Here is a 22,959-nt window from a genome sequence, read left to right as displayed (position 1 = left end):
TATGTACAAGAATATAACTACTATAATACTTGCCCCCTATGTACAAGAATATAACTACTGTAATACTGCCCCCTATGTACAAGACTATAACTACTATAATACTGCCCCCTATGTACAAGACTATAACTGCTATAATACTGCCCCCTATGTACAAGAATATAACTACTATAATACTGCCCCCTATGTACAAGACTATAACTGCTATAATATTGCCCCCTATGTACAGGAATATAACTACTATAATACTGCCCCCTATGTACAAGACTATAACTACTATAATACTGCCCCCTATGTACAAGAATATAACTACTATAATACTGCCTCCTATGTACAAGACTATAACTACTATAATACTGCCCCCTATGTACAAGAATATAACTACTATAATACTGCCCCCTATGTACAAGAATATAACTACTATAATACTGCCCCCTATGTACAAGAATATAACTACTATAATACTGCCCCCTATGTACAAGAATATAACTACTATAATACTGCCCCCTATGTACAAGAATATAACTACTATAATACTGCCCCCTATGTACAAGAATATAACTACTATAATACTGCCCCCTATGTACAAGAATATAACTACTATAATACTGCCCCCTATGTACAAGAATATAACTACTATAATACTGCCCCCTATGTACAAGAATATAACTACTATAATACTGCCCCCTATGTACAAGAATATAACTACTATAATACTGCCCCCTATGTACAAGACTATAACTACTATAATACTGCCCCCTATGTACAGGAATATAACTACTATCATACTGCCCCCTATGTACAGGAATATAACTACTATAATACTGCCCCCTATGTACAAGAATATAACTACTATAATACTGCCCCCTATGTACAAGAATATAACTACTATAATGCTGCCCCCTATGTACAGGAATATAACTACTATCATACTGCCCCCTATGTACAAGAATATAACTACTATAATACTGCCCCCTATGTACAAGAATATAACTACTATAATACTGCCCCCTATGTACAAGAATATAACTACTATAATACTGCCCCCTATGTACAAGAATATAACTACTATAATACTGCCCCCTATGTACAAGAATATAACTACTATAATACTACCCCCTATGTACAAGAATATAACTACTATAATACTGCCACCTATGCTCAGGAATATAACTACTATCATACGACCCCCCTATGTACAGGAATATAACTACTATAATACTGCCCCCTATGTACAAGAATATAACTACTATAATACTTGCCCCCTATGTACAAGAATATAACTACTGTAATACTGCCCCCTATGTACAAGACTATAACTACTATAATACTGCCCCCTATGTACAAGACAATAACTGCTATAATACTGCCCCCTATGTACAAGAATATAACTACTATAATACTGCCCCCTATGTACAAGACTATAACTGCTATAATACTGCCCCCTATGTACAGGAATATAACTACTATAATACTGCCCCCTATGTACAAGACTATAACTACTATAATACTGCCCCCTATGTACAAGAATATAACTACTATAATACTGCCTCCTATGTACAAGACTATAACTACTATAATACTGCCCCCTATGTACAAGAATATAACTACTATAATACTGCCCCCTATGTACAAGAATATAACTACTATAATACTGCCCCCTATGTACAAGAATATAACTACTATAATACTGCCCCCTATGTACAAGAATATAACTACTATAATACTGCCCCCTATGTACAAGAATATAACTACTATAATACTGCCCCCTATGTACAAGAATATAACTACTATAATACTGCCCCCTATGTACAAGAATATAACTACTATAATACTGCCCCCTATGTACAAGAATATAACTACTATAATACTGCCCCCTATGTACAAGAATATAACTACTATAATACTGCCCCCTACGTACAAGAATATAACTACTATAATACTGCCCCCTATGTACAAGAATATAACTACTATAATACTGCCCCCTATGTACAGGAATATAACTACTATAATACTACATATATACACAGAAGCGAAAATGAAAAAAATCAGTATGTATCATATACAGCTACAGAAAACACATGAGATCCTCACCTATTGCATCCAGTGACATCAGGTGACGTCTCCTCGGATTGTTCCCGTTCCTCATCTTCTCCATTAGTTCCACCATCACCTTATCTCTTCCTCCAGGTACACAGCATTCCTGCAGAGTTTACCATACAGACGTCTTATGTTCTGCACGATCCTATTGTCCCTTAACTGTCCCTTCTTCTGCTACCACCAATACTGTGCCCCAAATACCGTAATAGAGCCCCCTGAAATATTAGTACCACACAAATAGTGGCCCATAATGTAAGATACTGTAATGGTAATGGCCCCTGCCCACCTCGGACATGCAATTAATAGCCCCAGCCCACCTCAGACATGCAATTAATAGCCCCATTCCGCCCCGGACATGCAATTAATAGCCCAAGCCCGCCCTGGACATGCAATTAATAGCCCCAGCCCGCCCGGACATACAATTAATAGCCCCAGCCCGCCCTAGATATACAATTAATAGCCCCAGCCTGCCCCAGATATACAATTAATAGCCCCAGCCCGCCCCAGATATACAATTAATAGCCCCAGCCCGCCCTAGATATACAATTAATAGCCCCAGCCCGCCCTAGCAATAAAATGAATGCCCACAGCCATGAAGTGAATGCCCCTAGCCTGCCCAGATATAGAAATAATGTCCCCAGCTTGTCTTGTTTATATAATCACTTCCCCATTTATACAATGAATGCCTCCAGCCTATAATTAAAAAAAAAAAAAAATCATAATACTCACCTCTTGTTCTTCGGAGGAGGTTTCTTCCTGTCCCCGGTCTTCGGTGGCTTGGTGTAGAGGCGCAGGATAGTGACGTCACTATCCTGCGCCTCTTATAACCAGCAAGCCGCGGAGCTGCAGGTGGCCGGGAGAGCTGACGGCTGACACGGTACGTGTCAGCGCTCCTCCACGCTACACAGGTCGCGCAATGACGTCAGTTGCGCGACCTGTGTAGCTACATACAGTAACACACAGACGCAGAAGCAGCGGTGCTGCGCTGCGTCTGTGTAATAATCAATAGTACCTGCATCGTACGATCGTACGATGCAGGTACAATAGATTATGTTCAAATCTGTAGGGAGGGAGTGAGGACCGGCCCCGGAACAGCTCCGGACCGGCCCAGGACCAACCGGCCCACCGGGAAAATTCCCGGTGGGTACAATGGCCAGTCCGCCCCTGCATGTAGCACCAACTGCAGTAAAATTGGGGGCAGCAGCAGGGGTGCAGGTCCTGAAACCTAAAAATAGTGTCTCTTCAGACCCGATGTCAGCATGGTTGTGAGATATTGTATGGAGAATCAACTTACTAAAAAAAAAAATGATATGTTATTTCTGGATGGGGCAGAGGGGGAATTTTCTAATGAAAATTATAACACAGGAGTGAATCAGAACCCTCATAAGAAAATGGATCCACTTTTTACTTAAAAAAAACAAACATCATAAGGGCTCATGCAAAAGAATGTGTGCAAAAACAGGCAGCAAACCAAGCCAGGTTTGAGGTCTGTTTTCAGCAAGGTGGGGGGTGAGCACTACCTCTCCATAGGGAGTAGCCATGTCCCAAATTTAGGCAGAAATAGGTCTGGGGAAAAAGGTTTAGAAAAAAAAACGTATGTCATTGATTCTGAACAAAAAATTAAAAGCCTATGAGCAAAAAGGGTAGAATTTGAATAGAAATAGGCATGGGGAAACAATGCACCTCTATTGTGACAAGCTGGCGCTACCTTATACAGTCATGTGCATGAAGCCCAAGAGTGTGGTTCAGAATGTTGAACGTGAACAGAGAAAATAGCAAACCTAATTCTCCCGTTTTTTTTTTTTAATTATTATTTTATATTTTATTTGGTTTTCAATTTTTACATCAAAAACACAACTTCTCTTGAAGGGCGTCTTTTACCTCATAAATAGCATTACATATAAAACGTGTATAAATATTAATTATTTCCTTACATTTGTCATTTAAATAACTAAACCCCAATTTCGTCCCTCCCTTTCCCTTTAGCACCCTGTAATCTGCTGCCTACCTCTTTACCAATCCATAACGTATGACTTGACTTCAGAAGCGAAAAGTCTGTTAACAACTGGTCACCAAATATAATCCCATTTACTACCATTATAAATTAAGGGTAAAAAGGTATTTTTATTCTCTTTTACTGGTAAATATTAATGCTTATTTGTAAATATTTATTATTCATTTCTGTTTGTGTGTTTTTATTTTATACAACCTTGAGGAGATCATTAAAAAAATGTTTTTGTTCACTTTCAAGTTTTCACCTGTAACATCTATAAGAACCCCAGTTATAGGGGTGAATGACCCTTTGTGGGGGTTGATGTCTGGGGCAGAGCTGCACTGGGTCTGATAAGATCCAGCAGCTCTCATTGACCCCTGCAGACCCGAAGATCAGGTGACCACCAGGCTCTGTTATTTAATGGTAATATTCCGCTCCTGCTTTCACCTTAGGGTGTTCGTCTATTTCTGACAGCCGGAGAACTGACCCTGCTTCTGTGATTAGCGCGGGAGCAGGAAAAACTCGAGACTTGCTCCCATTTACGTCTTCTTTATGTTTAATAATAGTAGGTTTGTAAAAATGGAAAATACATCTCCATAGATCCAGTTGAACTGTTGCACATATTAAAAAGTTGTTCCCCCATTTTCCAAACCTGCTAATGGAAAGGCATAAACAATGTAGCGGATTTGCCTTTGGTCTAACACATTTCGGGCATTCCTTATAATATTTGAAAATATTATATTTGAATATATAATTCAGTATGACCTGGTTAATATTCTCCATTGAATTTCTCACAATCTTTCAGATTTTTTTGTGAAGTATTCCAACTATCTAAATGGGGTTGCCTACTTTCAACAAATAATTGATGATGTCAGTATAAGGAAACGTTATACAATTTCAGTATCAATTCCTCACAGTTTTCTAGATCTCTGCTTGTGGTCATTCTGTAAAATCTTTTATGGTTACTTCCAGTGGACAGAAATCTGTCCATGTCTTGTGATGGAAGTGCACAAGCCGTTATATCAGAGAGTAATCAGAGCCATGTGATAGTAACCTGCCAAGTAAACATAGAAGCTTTCTCCAGAAGGACAACAATCAGGGTTCTAGTTCTATTTTCTGAAAGTGGACAACCTCGTCAATGATCTATCCTCAACTTACTCCTTAGAAATTCCATTTGGTATATCTCTTATCCGTCTACTTGCTATTCTAGTACAGAATATATTTTCTCCTCAATCTTCCAAATTCTTTTGGATACTTGCTATTGATAGGCTCCCGTCTAAGGCTGTTATTATTTTAACACATTATTTTGGGTTATTTTCTCAAGATATTTGGTTCTCCTAATTTCATGTATTACTTGTAAGTAGTGTAGAAATTATGCTTCTCTCAAATCAAATTCTACCCTTTTTGCTCATAGGCTTTTAATTTTTTGTTCAGAATCAATGACCTACGTTTTTTTTTCTAAACCTTTTTCCTACCACAATTTCAACCATTCTTTCTGATCTTTCCATTTATTTCTTACAACAAGAGCTCCTGAAATCTTAGAAACTCAGACATATGTAATGCCAATCTATGTCCTTTTCAGGCAATCCTCCTCGCTCTTTTATCTCTTAGCAATATCTAAGGCTTTCCTAATGTTTCCAAGTTAGCAAAAATAATGAGGTTGAACTCAGCTTATTTACCCATTATATTGTCTCACATGTGGAGAGGAATTACCTCCGGCATACTAAGACTTTTGTATAACTTTAAGAGACACCCTAGTTTTCTTATTTTTCCACAAAAATGTAATTATGGTAATCTTGAAAAATTTATTGAATTAATCTTTCTAACAACATTGGGGGTCATTTAATAAGGGCCCGATTCGCGTTTTCCCGACGTGTTACCCGAATATTTCCGATTTGTGCTGATTTTCCCTGTATTGCCCCAGGATTTTGGGGCACGCAATCGGATTTTGGAGCATCGGCGCCAGCATGCACGTGACGGAAATCGGGGGGCATGGCCGAACGAAAACCCACCGCATTTTTTAAAAAAAATGTGTTGCGAATGTGCACTTACCAGGTATAGGCCGGTGAATTTCAGGGCATTCCAGCGGGCCTCGGGGAGCTTCAGCGCAGCAGCGACATCTGGTGGACAGCGGAGGAACTACCTTAGTGAATCGCCGGAAGACCCGAATCCACCTCAAAGAACGAGCCGCTGGATCGCGAATGGGCCGGTAAGTAAATCTGCCCCATTGTGTTTTAGCAGTAGGGGCTTACGTAAAATGGTGTGTTCCCAAGAATGTTAAATTTGCATAAAATGTAACATTCTTTGAAAGAGCACCATTTTAATTAAGTTTTTTCTCCAAAACATAGACAAAGGGAGATCATGCCATCTAGCTGCATCTTTACCCATTTTTTTTCAAGGATGAATAATTCATACCATACAATTTTCTAATATCCTTATTTGTCTTCACTCCTAAATATTTAAAACCTAAACATTGGGGCCGGAATTCCTCCTAATTCACAAAATCACATTGGGTTCCTGCCATTTGCATTCAGTGATCCTGTCCCCTGGAACGGGAAACACTGATTGGTTTTTGGAGGTTGCTGACTGCCGTTTAAAAGACCTATACAGGCCACATTCACAATATACAGTATATTGTACTACAGTATGGTGGGCATACATCAGACATGTCCTATCTTTCTACGGGCTATGGAACGGTACTGTGCTGCGAGGCCATTGAAGTGTATGGGGGATATACACCGTATAGACGTTGGCCGTATATACGTCGGCCGTATATACGCCCCCCCCCCATACGTTCGTGTGAATGTAGCCTCAGAATGTGACCACCTTTTGACTTTTTAACCATCCACTATTGTTCATACTACAGAAGGCCAGCGCTCTCTTGTCTCTCTGTTTCTCTGGATTTCATTGGATTCATACTTTACATACAGTATTTAAAAAGTTCATGTGGTAAATTAATTATCAATTATTATTTGGCCCATGCCCTGCCAGCACTATACTCGTAAAAAAAAGACATAAAATTAAAATAACTGTAATAATTATAAATATCATATAGAATTTAAAAATGTCTATATATATTTCTTTTAATAGCATGTTAGTATACGATCCCAATAAATTTACAATTCTTTGACCTTACCTTTCAGGATATTAAGAATGAAGCTAAGAACAGCCCCCCCAGCTGGTGGAGGAGGTGTATACAAATTGTAGTCTCCCAAAGACACTTTTAATGGTTTGACCATTTGCACCTTGTAGTTTTTGAGGTCATCTAGTGTGAGGCTGCCTCCTAATAGCAGAATAAAGAACCATTAGTTTTATTTATTAATAAAAGCAACAAAAGGGAAAAGAAATACATAGAAATAATTTCACCTTGATATTTGAGATCTTCAACCATTTTTGATGCTAAGGAACCACTGTAAAAGCTGTCAGCGCCTTCATCTGCCAGAGTCTGGAATGTGTGTGCCAGTTGGGTGAAGTTTACAAGGTCTCCGGTGTTTAATACTCCTTTGTCTTTACAAAGCAGCTGACTGACAGGTAGATAGACACTTACCATCAATAAACAATAATTGACATTAATTAAACACATGAACTTTTGTAATACTGTATTTAAAGTATAAATTCAATGACCAAAACTCAATCGATCAATATGTATTATGTTCCAATACAGAAAGCTTAACCTTAAAGGGGTATTCCCATGAAGGCAAGATATCAGCAGTACTGTGAAAAATGGATTTACATTCCAACATTGTAGCTGCATTTGGAGCACTGTGGCCACTCTGAAAGCACAGTCCTTACCCTCTACTCTGAGCAACTGCAGTATCAGACTTCTGGTTATATAGTGGTGTAATGCAGTAAGACCACAGCAGTTTGAGTATACTGCCCAGTGCTCCAAGTCCAGCTACAATCCTGGAATATAAACCAATTGTAAACAGTACTTCTGCTCCTAACAAAACACATAAAGGTGTGGTTACACTGATCTCCAGGGCTGATAGTAAACACTGTTTGCCTCTTTGGTCAAAACATATGGTATGAAAATTTGGCTATAGGCAGCATGTGACCAGGTTTGGTACCTCTATTTAGAAATTTCAAGAGAACTATTTTTTTTAATAATTCATAAATCAAATATAGCAGTTCCCCTTAGCATGAACTGAAGCTGTGGAGAGTACCTCTTGCATCATTGCATTGGCAGCTCTCAGAAAAAAGTTATGACCACAGCATGAAGGATTTCATTTTTTTACATCTGTGAAAAAAAATATGTGAAAGATAAGCTGAAGTGTCATACAGATATTAACCTCAGTGAGATGGGAAGCTATGTGATTTAAATGGCAGTAAAATATTTTAATATATATACATAATATATATAATATATGTACTTCTTATTTTACTTCTTATACATAATATATATAATATACGGTATATACTTCTTATTTTTAAGAAGTGATTGAAACTGACAGCATCATAGCATCCAACCCACAAAGAATTGTTCTTCTGCCACTTACCACAACGAACTCGTTTTTATATAATGTGCCGTTACATTGATGAATTTGAACAGAACATTCGAGACTTTAAGTCCATCCTTCAACAATTTGATTGTAGGCTGAAAAAGGGCTTTCCAGGGCAGTCGTCCATACTTCTTATGTGCTGCCTCATATCCTTTAAGCTCTCCAGGAACCCCAATCCATTGGACCCCTTAAAAGGTTACAAAAGATCAGAAGAAGCTGGTTTATTGATCTTTTAAAATAATTTTTAGTTAATTTCTTTTCACATTTTTGAGCATGAATTGTTATATATGACTAATAAAGCTTAATGCGTATACAGCTGTACTATGGGTCCGTACATGTTCTTATTTTATGGAGCCAGCACATGGAGGTCTATAACCTAGTTGTGGAGTGAGAAAAAGGATTAAATTAGCTTTTGCCAATTGCCAATTTATTGTAAAGGCAGTCCCCAGGTTATGTACAGGATAGATTCTTTAGGCTTGTACGCCTGTACTTAAAGGGGTATTCCAACGAAGACCAGATTCTTAATTAAGGATAACAAAATAACTCCAAAAAACACACTTTTTCGATCCAGCGACAGGACAGACTCACAGATATTTTCAAAGACAATGCTTCATGCTTTTATAATGGACCATAATTGTCTCTGAAAATATTGGTGAGTCTGTCCTGTCGCTGGATCGAAAAAGTGTGTTGTTTGGAGCTTGTGATCTCTAATCCAGGAGGGATCCATAGCACGGACTAAGATCCGGTAAGATAGGTTTATATTTGACTGTGTACATGATAACAAAATAACACATTTTTTAATTCAATGTTATAAACAATACAGCATTTCACAGATATAATTCCTATTCATCATTCCTATTTCTATCAGTCGTGGTGTATACAATTTTCCCCAGGATCCAACCATATATTTTCTGATTATGGTCCAGCATGGCATATTCTTCTCGTGAATAGCATCTCCTATATGCTCTGTCTGTGCCTCCCATTATAAGACATGCTCACACACAGACACTTCCTGTCTGCAAGCAGCAACATGCAGAGACTTACTCTACAAGCTATAGGCAAAATAAGGTCTTTATCCAGAGGGGGCATGGAAGGCACTCTGTGTGTGCTATAGCTCAGATGTAGCAGAGCTGACAGTGTGTCATTGTATGTTATATGCATCTAATGGATCTCATCATCTCTCATCTGTCTCATCTCTCTTTTGCTATGTGTCAGATACTAGTACTGTAGAATGTTCAGAAAATGAAAGTGTACATAACCCTGTACCCTGATAATTTAAGCACATTGTCAACACACAACATCTCATAGCACAGAGGAATCAAGAAATGTCTGCTTAGATAGTCCCTGCCCACATTCTGGAATTTACAATTACCATCACTGAGTTATAGGAGCCAAAACAGCAATAAAATTGCAAAATAAGGGGGTAAAAATGATCTTTATTGTTTAAACATCACCAGGGGATTCAGATTTGATTCTTTCATGGGCAAACCCCTTGCCCAGAGACCATATGTATATTCTATAACTCTGAACAAAACTGTCAACCCATTCTTTGAAACAATTTGAGACAGTTTGCAGCTAATGTCTGGAGCTCTCTGGAGCCTGCGTTCCCACATTGAGTTTTTCAGATGCATTTTTCAAAAGCATTAGCAGGTGTGGATCACAATGGTTAAGAACATATCATTGAGAGTTTCTACTCCTCCTCTTTTTTTCACTACACTCCTGGTTTGGACACTGAAAACTGCATCTGAATAATTGAACGTGTGAGGGTGAGTTCACATGTTGCAGCTAAGGGTGCAATCACACGTGGAGATTAAGCCATGCATTTCAAAACGCATTGCAACAGTTGAAGAGAGATTTGCCTAATTAAACAGCCGTTAACATTTGCATTTACAAAACCAAACCGTTAATGTGTTAACATTGTGTTTGTGTTTGTTAACTCATTTGTTAACAGTTGCGTTTTGTACATGCAAATGTTAACCGCTGCTTAATTACGCAAATCTGGGCTGCTTCCCACATGGCATTTTTGTTGCATTTTGAAATGCATCCAAAACACAAGTGGGAGGGATTTTGGCTAAAACGCCTATGTGTTTCCCATGAAATGAAACGAACATGCTTTTTGGCTAAACCCCCTACCACTTGTGTTTTGGGTGCATTTAAAAAACGCCATATGGGAATCCACCCTCAAACTGCATCTCAACTTTATTGTTATCAGTTTTGATGTGGTTTTAGGTGCAGTTCCTTAATTCATCAGGTGAAAGTCATGAAATGAACAGATAAATTTGATTTTGGGGGGAAAAATATTCAGAAATTGTGATCCACCTGTTGTCTTTTACCTGTTAAATTGGGAAACTACATATAAAACCAAAAAATTGATTTTGATGCAGTTTTAACTGCAACATGTAAACACACCCTCAGTAGAACACTATGGCCCACATTTATTAAAGCCGTGTGCCAGTTTTTTGTCTGACTTTGCACATTATTTTTAGTGCAAACTGCTTGCACATGTATTTATTATACCCCACGCAACACAAAGGGGGCATTCCGATGCAGACCGTGCAACACATTTATCATGCAATGTCGGCCAGAATTGTGGTTGACGGTGCACCAAAAAAAAAGTTGGTGCACTCTGTCTGAGACGTGCTGGGGACACCAGATTCATGAATAATGTGCTCCACAATTCATGAATCTGGTGCACCCTGCAGACTTTGAAAAATGTGGGCCTGCATGATATGTCTAATAACACAAGACCCTTCTTGCATTCAGGAAGAGCGAAAACTGGACAACCATTTCAATGACACATTGGGAAACAATAATCATAGGCTTGCACTAAGTGCACCAACCTATAATGGTTCTCCCACCGCCAGCACACACAGGATCTATGAGGAGGCTTCGGTTTCCTGATAAATCACCACGGGTGGCAGCGCAGCACAGCCGGGGAACTTCTCCAGTTCTCACTTAGTGTAGAATTGCACCATAGTCTGGGCCTGAACTACAGGCAGGCTATAGGCAGTGTGTAGTGTGCAGGAAAGCAACGCCCTGTGGCACCCCACTGCACAGGCCAGCACCACCCCCTCCCTGCCCAATGGGCATAGAGGACTGAGAAGTTGCAATTCCTGTCTCTGAGCCAGGAATTGCAACTCAATCACGGCTTGTGTGCCTGTTGTTAGGCATACAAGCTGTAATAAATGTGGCCCTTTATGGTTTTGCACGATTTTTTAATTTCATAAAGTTATCCAAACAAACTAAATAAGGAGACAGAGAAAATACTTAAAAGTAACTTTCAATCAATACAATAACAAATATAAAACTATATTTTACCTTGTTTTAATGTATATAATATGTAAGTGCAGAATTAGTTTATAATCACAAGTTACTTTGAGGGAGCTATAAATCAATGCTAACCACAAAAAACTTTTTTTTTTATAGGAGTAGTGCACCGGTAAGAGCCTGACCAATCTCTTGAAAACATAGATGCCTGCTGAAAAATGTCCTATACTTCACCCTACAGTCAGGGTTAACTGTTCTTATAGTGGGGGCCCCTAGCTGAATGTGCTACAACCCCCTTCCAATATGCCTCATCCTTCAGCATATAAAGCCATCAGAGAACCAGAAAGAAGTTTAAAACCGCTTTAGTAATAAATGGATGCTGAAGTATGATACTGCATTAAGTTAGGGCATGTAACTGCAAATGGCAGAAAATGCTGGCTTTGTGCAAGGAAAGCATTTCCAGGTATGTGCAGCTACATGTCCCATGACTGTAACGTAGTGCTTGGCCCAGTATTGGCACAAAATACTATGAGAAGCTGACCTGATTCCCTTTGATTTAATTGACAAAAAGTTCCCTTTTTTCATTATCATATCAGAGCTCACCCCCACCCCCAACTCCTGACAATTATAAAGTCTACCTACCGGTTTTAAATAGTTGTTTATCTGCACACTGATCCAATAAATTTGGAGGAAAGTCTCTGGGAACAGTCTCTCTAGCATTGATGACCTCAATTTCTCCTGAAAAGAACAGGTAAATGTTATCACTCATTTTGTAGTACACATCAATGTTTCATATCAAATAACTCATTATATATTGAAGTGGTAACATGGTAAAAATAGAATTCTTTATAACCAAGATTGTAGTTGTATATGTGTGTAAACATGACAAGCCCTTCTAAAAGTAAAGCTCGCTAAGTGACCAGACAGTCTACCCATACATTTCCCATTCATGTGTCAATGTAAGGAAAATGGCAGGGCTCTTTCAGTTGAACGTTTCTCACACTCGTGTGCTGTTGGTGATTTTCGTACATTTTCTATGGATGCAGGGAGCGTAACTAGGAGAGCTTGGGCTCCATAGCGAATTTCTACAATGGGCCCCCCTTCCCCTTAAAAAAAAATACAGATTTGAACAGACACGATTATACAATCACATACGTTCACTAACTCATATACATGCAAACATAATTATACACACATTTATATTATATACAGAAAAATAAAGTTCTTCATTCATACTCACGTATATATACGGTACTCACACACATATACATTAGATGCACACATGTGCTCATACATACATTTATGCACGAATACATACATTTATACTAACTCATACATTATACAGTATGTACACATCCATACATTTATACACATACTGTATAGAACATACGCATTATATACATACAAATAGTATATACTTATACATACAGTATACACTCACCATATATACATATACATACAGTATAAACACACCATATACACATACATACAGTATAAACACACTATATACACATACATAAAGCGTATACACATATAATAATGTATATACACCAAAAACACACATATAAAGCATGTACATACACACCACATACATTCATACAGCATATGTCCCTGTTGTACATATATGTACATATATACACATTTTTATTATTTAATCCTTCACATTTTTTTTATTATTTTATTATTTTTATTGTCTAGGCAGGGGGTGGCGCCGGCAGGCAGAAGGCTGTGCAGTCAATCAGGAGTTTGGGCGGCCGCAGCTGTGATGACGGCGGGCATACAGAAGTCCGTGGCGTCAGACACCTGTGACCCAGCGGGTTGGAGGGCGGATGGTTGCGGATGTAGTCCGGCCAGTCCCGATGGCGAGGAGGGGGGCAGCGGTGCCGGCAATCGTTTGGGTGCGTCACCAGGCGTGCGGGCGGGTAGGCAAGTTGCCGGCCAGTAAAGGTGGGCAGACTTGGGTTCAGCGCAGCAGGGGGCCGTTAAACTGCAGGTAGCGGGGCCTCTATTACTGCAGTGCTGTAGGCATCAGCAGAGAAAGATGGCCTGGGATGATGGCGCTTTGGTTCTGGTCCCTGGCTGTTGTTATGCCACTGTATGGACTGTGTAGTGTGCAGAGGGCACCAAATTCAGGATTTCTGCTTTTCTTTTTTTTTGGTGCAAATTTAACATGGGGCATGCCATACATTTCTGTCAGACGTTGCTTGTTATATCTGGCGCACGGTCCAACTGAGCACCCTTCAGTACAGAAATTTGCACTTGAAAAATAGTGCAGCCGCAGCACAAAACGGTCGCGTGCGTCTCTAAAGTGGCGTGGACACTATGTAAACACAAGTGCAAGCAGTTTGCACCTAAAAAAACATTCAAAGTCTGACAGAAAACTGGGGCACAGAGCTTAGTAAATGTGCCCCCCGATGTCAGGGAGAAAATGCAGATTGCACTACTTTTTCTTCATGTGGGTGGGCTTTTACAGAAGTCATTGGTACCGCAAAAAGCAAACTGTATATTTGTCATGTGCTTACTGTTTGTTTTTTCCCAGATGATGTTTGAGAACCAGTTTTTTGCAATGTAATTATTGCCAATCATTCTTGATTTTTTGAATATGTGAAAAAAATGGCTGCCATACAGACATTCAAAACCAACAGTTGTGGATACAATTTAAAGAGGATACAACACGAAGTGTAAACGCATGTGTTTTTTGCGGACATCAAATGGACACAACTGGAAGAACCTGTGAACTTCAGTCATTCAGATTGAATTAAAACTAGCTAGACCGTTCTTAAATATGATATTCTACATTAGCAAATTAAGGGTGCGGTCACATGTGGCATTTTGAACCAGTTTTTGGCCCGTTTTAGGCAGTCCATTAAAAAAAGCATGCATCTTTTGAAAACGCATCCGTTTTTGTCCGGTTTTTCCAATTATCTTAATTAAAACCGCATGCGTTTTTTAACGGACTGTTTAAAAACGGGCCAAAAATGGGTTCAGAACGCCACATGTGACCACACCCTAAAGCAGAATGAAGCTTAAAGTGGGATGTGATTAAAAGGCAGAATTCTAAGGGTATGTTCAAACTGGGATTTTTGGATCAGATTTTGAGGCAATATTCTGCCTCGAAACTAAGCCTAATCAGTGCAATATTGTTTTCAATGGGAGACAGAGATTGATAATTTTTTTATGTTCCTCCCCTATTTTGCTGCAGTTTCAGTAGAAGATTCACATATGAAACTGTGGTGAGTGTCTGTGCATGGATAATCCCTACTGTATGAGGCTGAGCCAAATACAAAACTACTATAAATGGAGAAGACCACTTCCCAAACCTGATCGAAAAACTACCAAGTAAACATACCCTTAATAAGTGAAATGGACGACATTTAATATAGCATGTGTACTATCCAAACTGCTTGCATATGTATTTATAAAGTATCTGCGCCAGTTTTGTGTTGCGGCTGCACTGCGTACGAAAATGTGCACCTAAAGAGGTGTGTTAGTGCTTAGTCGGATTTTGCGCCACAATTCTGCAGCATGAACAAAAAAAAAGGTGCACACTTCCCGAGCAGTGCAGAGGGCGCCAGATTAATGGAGACCGTCTGACAATTTTGATTAATCTGGCGCACTCAGCACATAGTCCAGTTTGCACTACTTTTAAAAATGTGGGCCAATATCATTTATTTTAGAACTTAGATCACAGGATAGGAATTGCTTATAAACCCAACCGAACAAGGATTTCAATAGAATCTAGATGGTTTATGGTGGGGCCCGAGCTTTTCTGTTTATGTCCTTTGATTATAAAGTAAAGGAATATCGTAAAAATAGCCAAAAACATGACACCTTTACTATGACACACTTTTACATGACACTTTTTTATTAAATATTATAGATGCTGTTTAGGTCTTCAAAAATATTTATTCATGACATACAGGCCAAAAATGTGACCCTTTCAGAAAGGAAAAAATGATGAGGAATGTTAACCCCTTAAGGTCACTGACCAGTGTCTCTTCCTGTGATAATAACTTTTCAACACTTTAACTTATCCCTGTGATTTTGAGACTGTTTTCTCATGAGACATTGTAGTTTACGATAGCATAATTTCGCTGATCAGTTAAGTTTTTGAGGGTAAAAATTCAACAATTTAGGAAAAATTACAATATTAAAAGTTTCAAATGTTCTACTTTTTAGACAAAAAATCATACCACAATTTTTTTTTGTAGAAACCTTTTGCCATTTCCATATTTTTTTTACATTTCCTTTTTTTTTAATGGAGGTTCATAGATTTAGTAGCGAGATTTGAAAAAGGCTATATTTTTAGTGATCAATTTAGTTTGAAAGTGCCATATAGAGGCTTATGTACTATAAACGCCTACAAGTAATATCTCTATAAACTATTCAAATCAATATTTGTGAAGCATGTTAACCCTTTATTTCTTTTTCAATAATCAAACAAAAATGGATTAGAAATTTTTACATTTCAATTTTTCAATATTCAAAAGAATATTCTAATTCTTCCCTAAAATGTACACATTCACAAAACATTAGAGGTAAAAATACATTTGAAAATTTTGGGGCTGCTCATACTATTGAGTTCATACTATTTGGTTTTTGGCAGGCCGATTCGGCTAAAATGTTTTGTGGTGCCACAGCGTACTTGAAGAGCCCCATGAAATAACAGACCAACAGAAAACCCCCAAACATGTCACCATTTTGGAAACTACACCCCTCAAAGAATTTATCTGGAGTTATGGTGAGAATTTAACCCCCGACATGATGGCCAAAATGTAATACAAAGTAAATGGTGCAGAGTAAAAATTGCAATTTTTCACAAATATGCCATTTTGGTGCCAAATATATTATGCCCAACTCATGCCACTTTATACAAACACCAAAATATCATTCTGCGGGTTGTCCTGAGTACGGCAATACCAGATATATGTCGCAATAATATACAGACTGGGCACACAGCAGGGCTGAGAAGGGAAGGAGCAAAATTTTGTTTTTGGAGTTCTGTTTTCACGAGTCTGGATTCGGAGTGCCATGTCATGTTGGCAGGGCTGTGAGGTACCAGTACAATAGAAACCCCCAAGAAGTGACACCATTTTGGAAACTTCACCCCTCAAAGAATTTATCTGGGGTTATGGTGAACATTTTAACCCCCAACATGCTGGCCAAAATTTAATACAAAGTACATGGAGTTCTTTTTCCTAAAAATGCCATATGGCAATACCCCATATGTGGCAATAATCTACAGGTTGGGCACACAGCAGGGCTCAGAAGGGAACAAGCAAAATTTAGCTTTTGGAGCTCTGTTTTCACAGGTTTGGATTTGGAGTGTCATTTCATGTTAGCAGAGCCTCTCTTGACAAATATATCAAAGAATTTATCTGGGGTTGTGGTGAGCATTTTAACACCCAACATGCTGGGCAAAATGTAACACAACATATATGCAGGTAATCCCGGTTACGGAAATAACCCACATGTGCCAATAATCTAAAGGATGTGCACACGGCAGGGCTCAGTAGGGAAGAAGTAAAATTTTAGCCTTTAGATCTTTATTTTCAATAGGCTGGTGTTGGCGTACCCCTGAGGTACCAGTACAATAGAAGCCCCTGAGAAGTGACCCCATTTTAGAAAAGAATTTATCTAGGGTTATAATGTTAGCATGGAGATAGCTGTAAGTGGGCGGAATGCGGCCATGACAGGATGGGCTGGGAGGGCAGGAAAAGGTGGGTTTTTCAGAATTGGGGGTGGAACTTTATGTGAGGTGATAGGTGGGCTAGCTTGGGGGGTGGAGACCTAGGGGGTTTATAAGGGGTGCCAGGAAGGGCACGCCATCTTTTGGCTGGAGAAAATTGTAGGGAGAGGTGGTGCCGGTCCGTTTTTGGCGAGTTTTTGCGGTTTTTTTTGCGTTTTTTCCAGCGGTTTTGGAGACAGGGCTGGGGATGGCGGAGTTGGAGGCCTTTTTGGCCCAGATGCGGGCGCAAGCGGAGGCCAGGGGAGCAGAATGGATGAAGGAGCAGGTGGCCATGTTTGCCGCAGGGGATGACGGCGGGACCCGGCGGTCGGTCAGATCATCTAGGGCGAGGCCCCCTGAGAGGTTAAGCCCCTCGGAGTCTCCTGTGCGGGCCGGGAGGAGTGAGGACTGTGGCGTACCTGGTGGTTCTGGAGGAGCTGCGGCAGTCGGCGGTTCCGGAAGGAAGAGGAGCAGGCGGCCGTCGGTGGCATCATCGGAGGAAGACGGAGGGGCAGGCGTGAGGAGTCCTAGGACACCAGGGAGTGCAGGATCTTCTGGAGGCGCTAGGCGCAAGATGGCGGCGGCACGTGGAGGTCCCAAGATGGCGGGCGGACGTGCCAGTGGGCGGAGCGGCAGTGGCCGGAAGTCCGGAACCGGAAGTCGGAGGTCGGCGGGAGCAGAGGGGAGGAGCCAGCGGCGACGCGACACACACCAGGAATACAGAGCGGTGAGTGTGAATCGCGGGCCGGGCAGAGCGGCAGCAGCGAGCGGCAGTGGGGGAGCGGGGGCTGGGGAGGAGGACGCCCCCAGCAGCCCAGGCAGCGAGGTGAGCGAAGCGGAGGAGGGCGCGGTCGGGGTGCTACATGCGGCCGCGGCTCCGAGCGCAGCAGCAGCGGGTGGGGGGGGGGTCGGGTCCCCCCTTCACCCAGGTCAAGCAGTGGGGCACGGCAGCAGCATGGGGCCGCGGATGGAGGCACGAACCCTCCATCCAGGCACAGGGGAGACGGCAGCTGGATTGGTGCGGCTAGAGATAGGCCTGCTGGAGGGATGCAGCACTTCATGGGGCCTCCTGACAGCAGCATGGGTGTGGGGTTGGCGCAAGGTGCGCAGTGGGTAGGCGATGCTGGTTGTGTTCGTGGTGTTTCGTCTGTCTTTTTTCCTTACCAGATGCAGAGTGGCGCTGAGGCGGCTATGCTGGACACAGTGCGTCGTGCGCTAGGACTGGCCGCGACAGGAGGGGGTCCCATGGTGTCGCCGGCAGCAGGATCAGCGGTTGCGGTGCCTTCTGTGGCTCCAGGAGTGATGGCAACGGCGGCAGCGGGTCCATCAGGCCAGGGCATCGTTGCGGGCCCTGGCGATGCCGGGCAGACGCCAGGAGGCAGCGGCGTCACAATTACAGGTGCGTCCACAGCTACACAGGCACATCTACATACGAACACACTTAACAATCCAGGGGGATTAGCCGTTACTACGTCTGATGCAGGGGCCGTTGCTAGTGGGGGGCCCCTTCAGGAGTTTATGCAGGGGATGCAGCGTTTGATGTCAGTCTTTGAGAGGGCTATGGGGTCACAGCATGGGGGGCCTATATCGGCTTGGGGTGCTGGGGCGGCTGGGTCATCTAGTACAGGGGTGACCACAACGTCTAATGCGCTAGTGGCAGTGACGCCCGTGGTGGCGGAGGTAGTCAGCACGGGGGCAAGGGAGAATTCGGTGGGGGCAGTTAGTGCAGGGTCAGTGACGGAAGGATCAGAGAAGGCAGTGGTAGCAGTGAGTGGTGATAAGGCTCCGGCAGCTAAGTCTGCTGAGGCGTCCAAATTATTGCCGGTGTCGGACGCGGCGTTGGGGAACTTGTACATTTGTTTTGACGGGCCTCTTGGGGGTCATCTAAAACAAGAAGTGAAGGATAGGATATGGAAGAGGGAGAATTTGGATATTTTTACGCTGTTACCGTTGGAGCGTTTTAGCGTTGAGCGTTGGGAAAAGGGGAAGGAACATCGTAAGGAAGAGGATGAGGAGAGGCGCCGGTATCGGCTGATTCCTCGTAATTTTGGGAATTGGCTGCACGCTTTTTCTATCCTGGGCAGTGTAATTGGGGAAAAACAGCCTGAATGGTGCTCGGGGTTGTTCTGTCATCAGGAAACTATATGGGAAGCGTACAAGACATATGGGGGGATAGCGTGGCTTAGATATGACGAGCAGTTTCGTCAGATAATGGCCGTGAGACCTTCTTTGGAATGGGGGCATAGGGATATTGGGCTATGGATGAGGTTGATGACGGCGCCAAAGCCGGCGCCGAAGAGTTCGTCTTTTGGTGGGGTGGCAGTGGCTGGTTCATCCTTTCAGTCGGGGCCCGACGGAGCCAAAGCTGGGCCCCCGTCGGGCAGTGGTAAGAAGGGAGTCTGTTGGAGGTATAATGAGGGTAACTGCACTTGGGGATCCTCTTGTACCTTCAGGCACGAATGCTCCGGTTGCGGGGGCGTCAACCACCCCTTATCTCGTTGCTTCAGAAGAAAAGGTCAGGGACAGCGGACGGGGGATAGTGCTCAAAAAGGGGGTGACTCCGGTGAGGCTCGGCGTAATGATGCCGTGGCTCGGGAGATATCCAAATGAGGAAAAGGCTTGTTTGTTGATTCAGGGCTTTCAAGAGGGGTTTCGGATCCCTTTTAAGGAGGGGGAGCCGGGTTGTTTTGCAAGGAATCTGAAGTCTGCAGAGGAATTCCCCGGAGTAGTTAGGGAAAAGCTGCAGAAGGAGGTGAAGTTGGGTCGTATGTTAGGCCCCTTTGTTAATCCACCGGTGGAAAATTTACGGGTTTCACCATTGGGTGTTGTTCCTAAAAAGGAGGAAGGAAAGTTTCGCCTGATTCATCATTTGTCTTACCCGCGGGGGGGTTCGGTGAATGATGCGATAGATCCAGCTATGAGCTCGGTTTGCTATACTTCATTTGATGAGGCTGTGAGTCTGGTGAGGGCAGCGGGAAGTGGAGCGTTGATGGCGAAGGCGGACATCGAGGCTGCATTTCGCTTGTTACCGGTGCATCCCGAATCGATGCATTTGTTGGGGTGTTATTTTGAAGGGGGTTACTACGTGGATGGCTGCCTGCCGATGGGGTGTTCTATTTCCTGTGCTTATTTTGAGGCGTTTAGTACGTTCCTGGAATGGGTAGTTAGGGAGTTGTCTGGTGGGGCTGGGGTTATTCATTATTTAGACGATTTTCTGTGTGTAGGCCCGGCAGAGAGTTATAGGTGTCAAGTTTTGTTGTCCACACTGTCCGAAACGTTTGAGAGTTTTGGGGTGCCATTGGCGATTGATAAGACCGAAGGCCCGGCCACGAGATTGTGTTTTTTGGGGATAGAATTGGATTCAGTTGCCATGGAATGTCGTTTGCCAGAGAAAAAGTTGGAGGAGTTGCGTTCTTGTGTTGGTGAGGCATTGGTGAAGTCAAAGTTGACATTGCGGCAGGTACAATCCTTGCTGGGGAGATTAAACTTCGCTTGTAGAATTATGCCCATGGGGCGGGTTTTCTGTCGGAGGCTGGCGCAGGCGACAGCTGGAGTAAAGCGGCCTGAACACTTTGTTCGGCTAAGGAAAGAGCATAGAGCGGATTTGCCGGTTTGGGATGAATTTTTGGTAGCTTACAATGGGAGGACTTTGTGGCTGGCGGAGCCTGTTTCTAATGCAGAGCTCCATTTGTTTACGGACGCAGCAGGGTCGATAGGTTACGGGGCGTTTTTTCAAGGGGAATGGAGTGTGGGGTCTTGGCCGGAGTGGTGGCACGAACAGAAGCTGACGGCTAACTTGTGCCTGCTGGAGTTGTTCCCGATTGTAGTGTCGTTGGAGTTATGGGGCGGCCAGTTAGCAAACAGGAGTGTGGTTTTCCATTGTGACAATATGTCAGTGGTTAATGTCATTAACAAGCAGACGTCGAGCTCTCCGCCGGTAATTGTGTTGTTGCGGCACCTGGTGTTGTTGTGCCTTCGTTTGAACGTATATTTTCGGTCAGTCCATGTTCCAGGTGTGGATAATGAGGTGGCGGATGGTCTGTCTCGATTACAGCTGGTCAGGTTCCGGGAGTTGGTGCCGGGGGCGGCGATGCAGTCGATGCGGTGTCCGGAGCATTTGTGGGAGATGCTGCGTTGAAATTATTTCCATGGGTGCAGTTGTCTTTAGCCCCTTCGACATGGGATTCTTACAAGAAGGTATGGCGTGATTGGTTTCTGCTGCTGGATGAGTGGGGTGCGGGCAGGGAGGTGCCTAGTAGAGAATCTGTTTTGTTTTGTTTGCTGATGCGCCATTTTGAGAGGGGGACCTCGGTGGCAGTGGTTCAGAGGACATTGGCAGCTTTGGCCTTTTTGTTCAAATTAACAGGGGGAGAGGATTCGACTCAGGGTTTCTTGGTGAAGCAGGCGGTGAAGGGCTACAAGAAAGGCCGTTATAGAGAGGACTGTAGGAGACCTGTATCTTTTGATTTGTTGAGGGACCTGTTGGGGAAAGTCCGGGAGGTATGCGTGTCGGATTACGAGAGTTGTTTGTTTTCCTTGGCATACTCATGGGCATTTTTTGGGGCGTTCAGGATTAGTGAGTTGGTAAGTGGAAGCTGCTCGCGTAACGGGGGCATTCAGATGCGGCACGTGCAGCGGGTGGAAGGTGAGGTTAGGATTGTGTTGACGAATGCTAAAATGGATAGCTCTGGTCGGGGGTTCTTGGTGCGTTTGCGGCGGGTACCGGGGTTTGTGGGTTGCCCGGTGGAGAGCCTGGATTCCTTTTTGTCAGTCCGTGTAGCGACGGGGGAGGCGTTATTGGTTCATCAGAATGGGAAGGCTTTGTCTAGATTTCAGTTTGTGGCAGTTTTTAGAAAGTGTTTGGGTCTGTTGGGGTTAAATGCGAAGGAATATTGTTCACATTCCTTTCGCATCGGGGCTGCAACTGAGGCAGCCAGGTGGGGTTTGTCGGAGGCCGATATCAAGAAAATTGGGCGTTGGGAGTCGAGGCGTTTTCGGTCATATGTTCGGCTTCATAGATTGGAGAAGTAAAAAAGGGGAAGTGGGCTTTGTTGGCTGTTACGATTGTTTATTTCTTGATAGGTATTAGAAGGTGTGTCATCTGGATTTTCGGACACTCTTTTATTCATTGGGCGGAAAAGAGGGCTCAGCTACGTTTGGGTGGTAGGTTTCTTGGGCTCGATGGAAATTTGGTAAGTGTGCGTTGGCTTGGCTATAGGGGGCTTCAGTGGGAAGCGGTGCGTGCAAAGTTGCGAATGGCAATTGAAAGATGGGGTGCTCCGGATGTTTTGTTGATCCATGCTGGGGGCAACGACATCGGGAGTTTTCCTATGCGTCAATTGATTAAGGCGATGAAGAGAGATGTGTTGTGGATT

General features: G+C 42.6%; 1 protein-coding gene across 1 annotated transcript in view; it reads right to left on the bottom strand.

Moving 5' to 3' along the window:
• The window catches only part of GGT5 (gamma-glutamyltransferase 5), a 43,995-nt gene that overhangs the window by 8,343 nt on the left and 12,693 nt on the right, over positions 1 to 22,959 (bottom strand). The window contains exons 3-6 of the mRNA XM_072123651.1: positions 12,499 to 12,594; positions 8,587 to 8,776; positions 7,457 to 7,614; positions 7,227 to 7,373 (exon numbers count right to left, since the gene is read on the bottom strand). Of these exons, the coding sequence (XP_071979752.1) occupies positions 7,227 to 7,373; positions 7,457 to 7,614; positions 8,587 to 8,776; positions 12,499 to 12,594 (591 nt within the window). The remainder of the gene's footprint in view (positions 1 to 7,226; positions 7,374 to 7,456; positions 7,615 to 8,586; positions 8,777 to 12,498; positions 12,595 to 22,959) is intronic.

This window comes from Engystomops pustulosus, chromosome 1 (genome assembly GCF_040894005.1).
Source record: "Engystomops pustulosus chromosome 1, aEngPut4.maternal, whole genome shotgun sequence".
NCBI lineage: Eukaryota > Metazoa > Chordata > Amphibia > Anura > Leptodactylidae > Engystomops > Engystomops pustulosus.
Note: the sequence above shows the minus strand (reverse complement) of the source record. Positions and strands in the feature narration are given on the sequence as shown.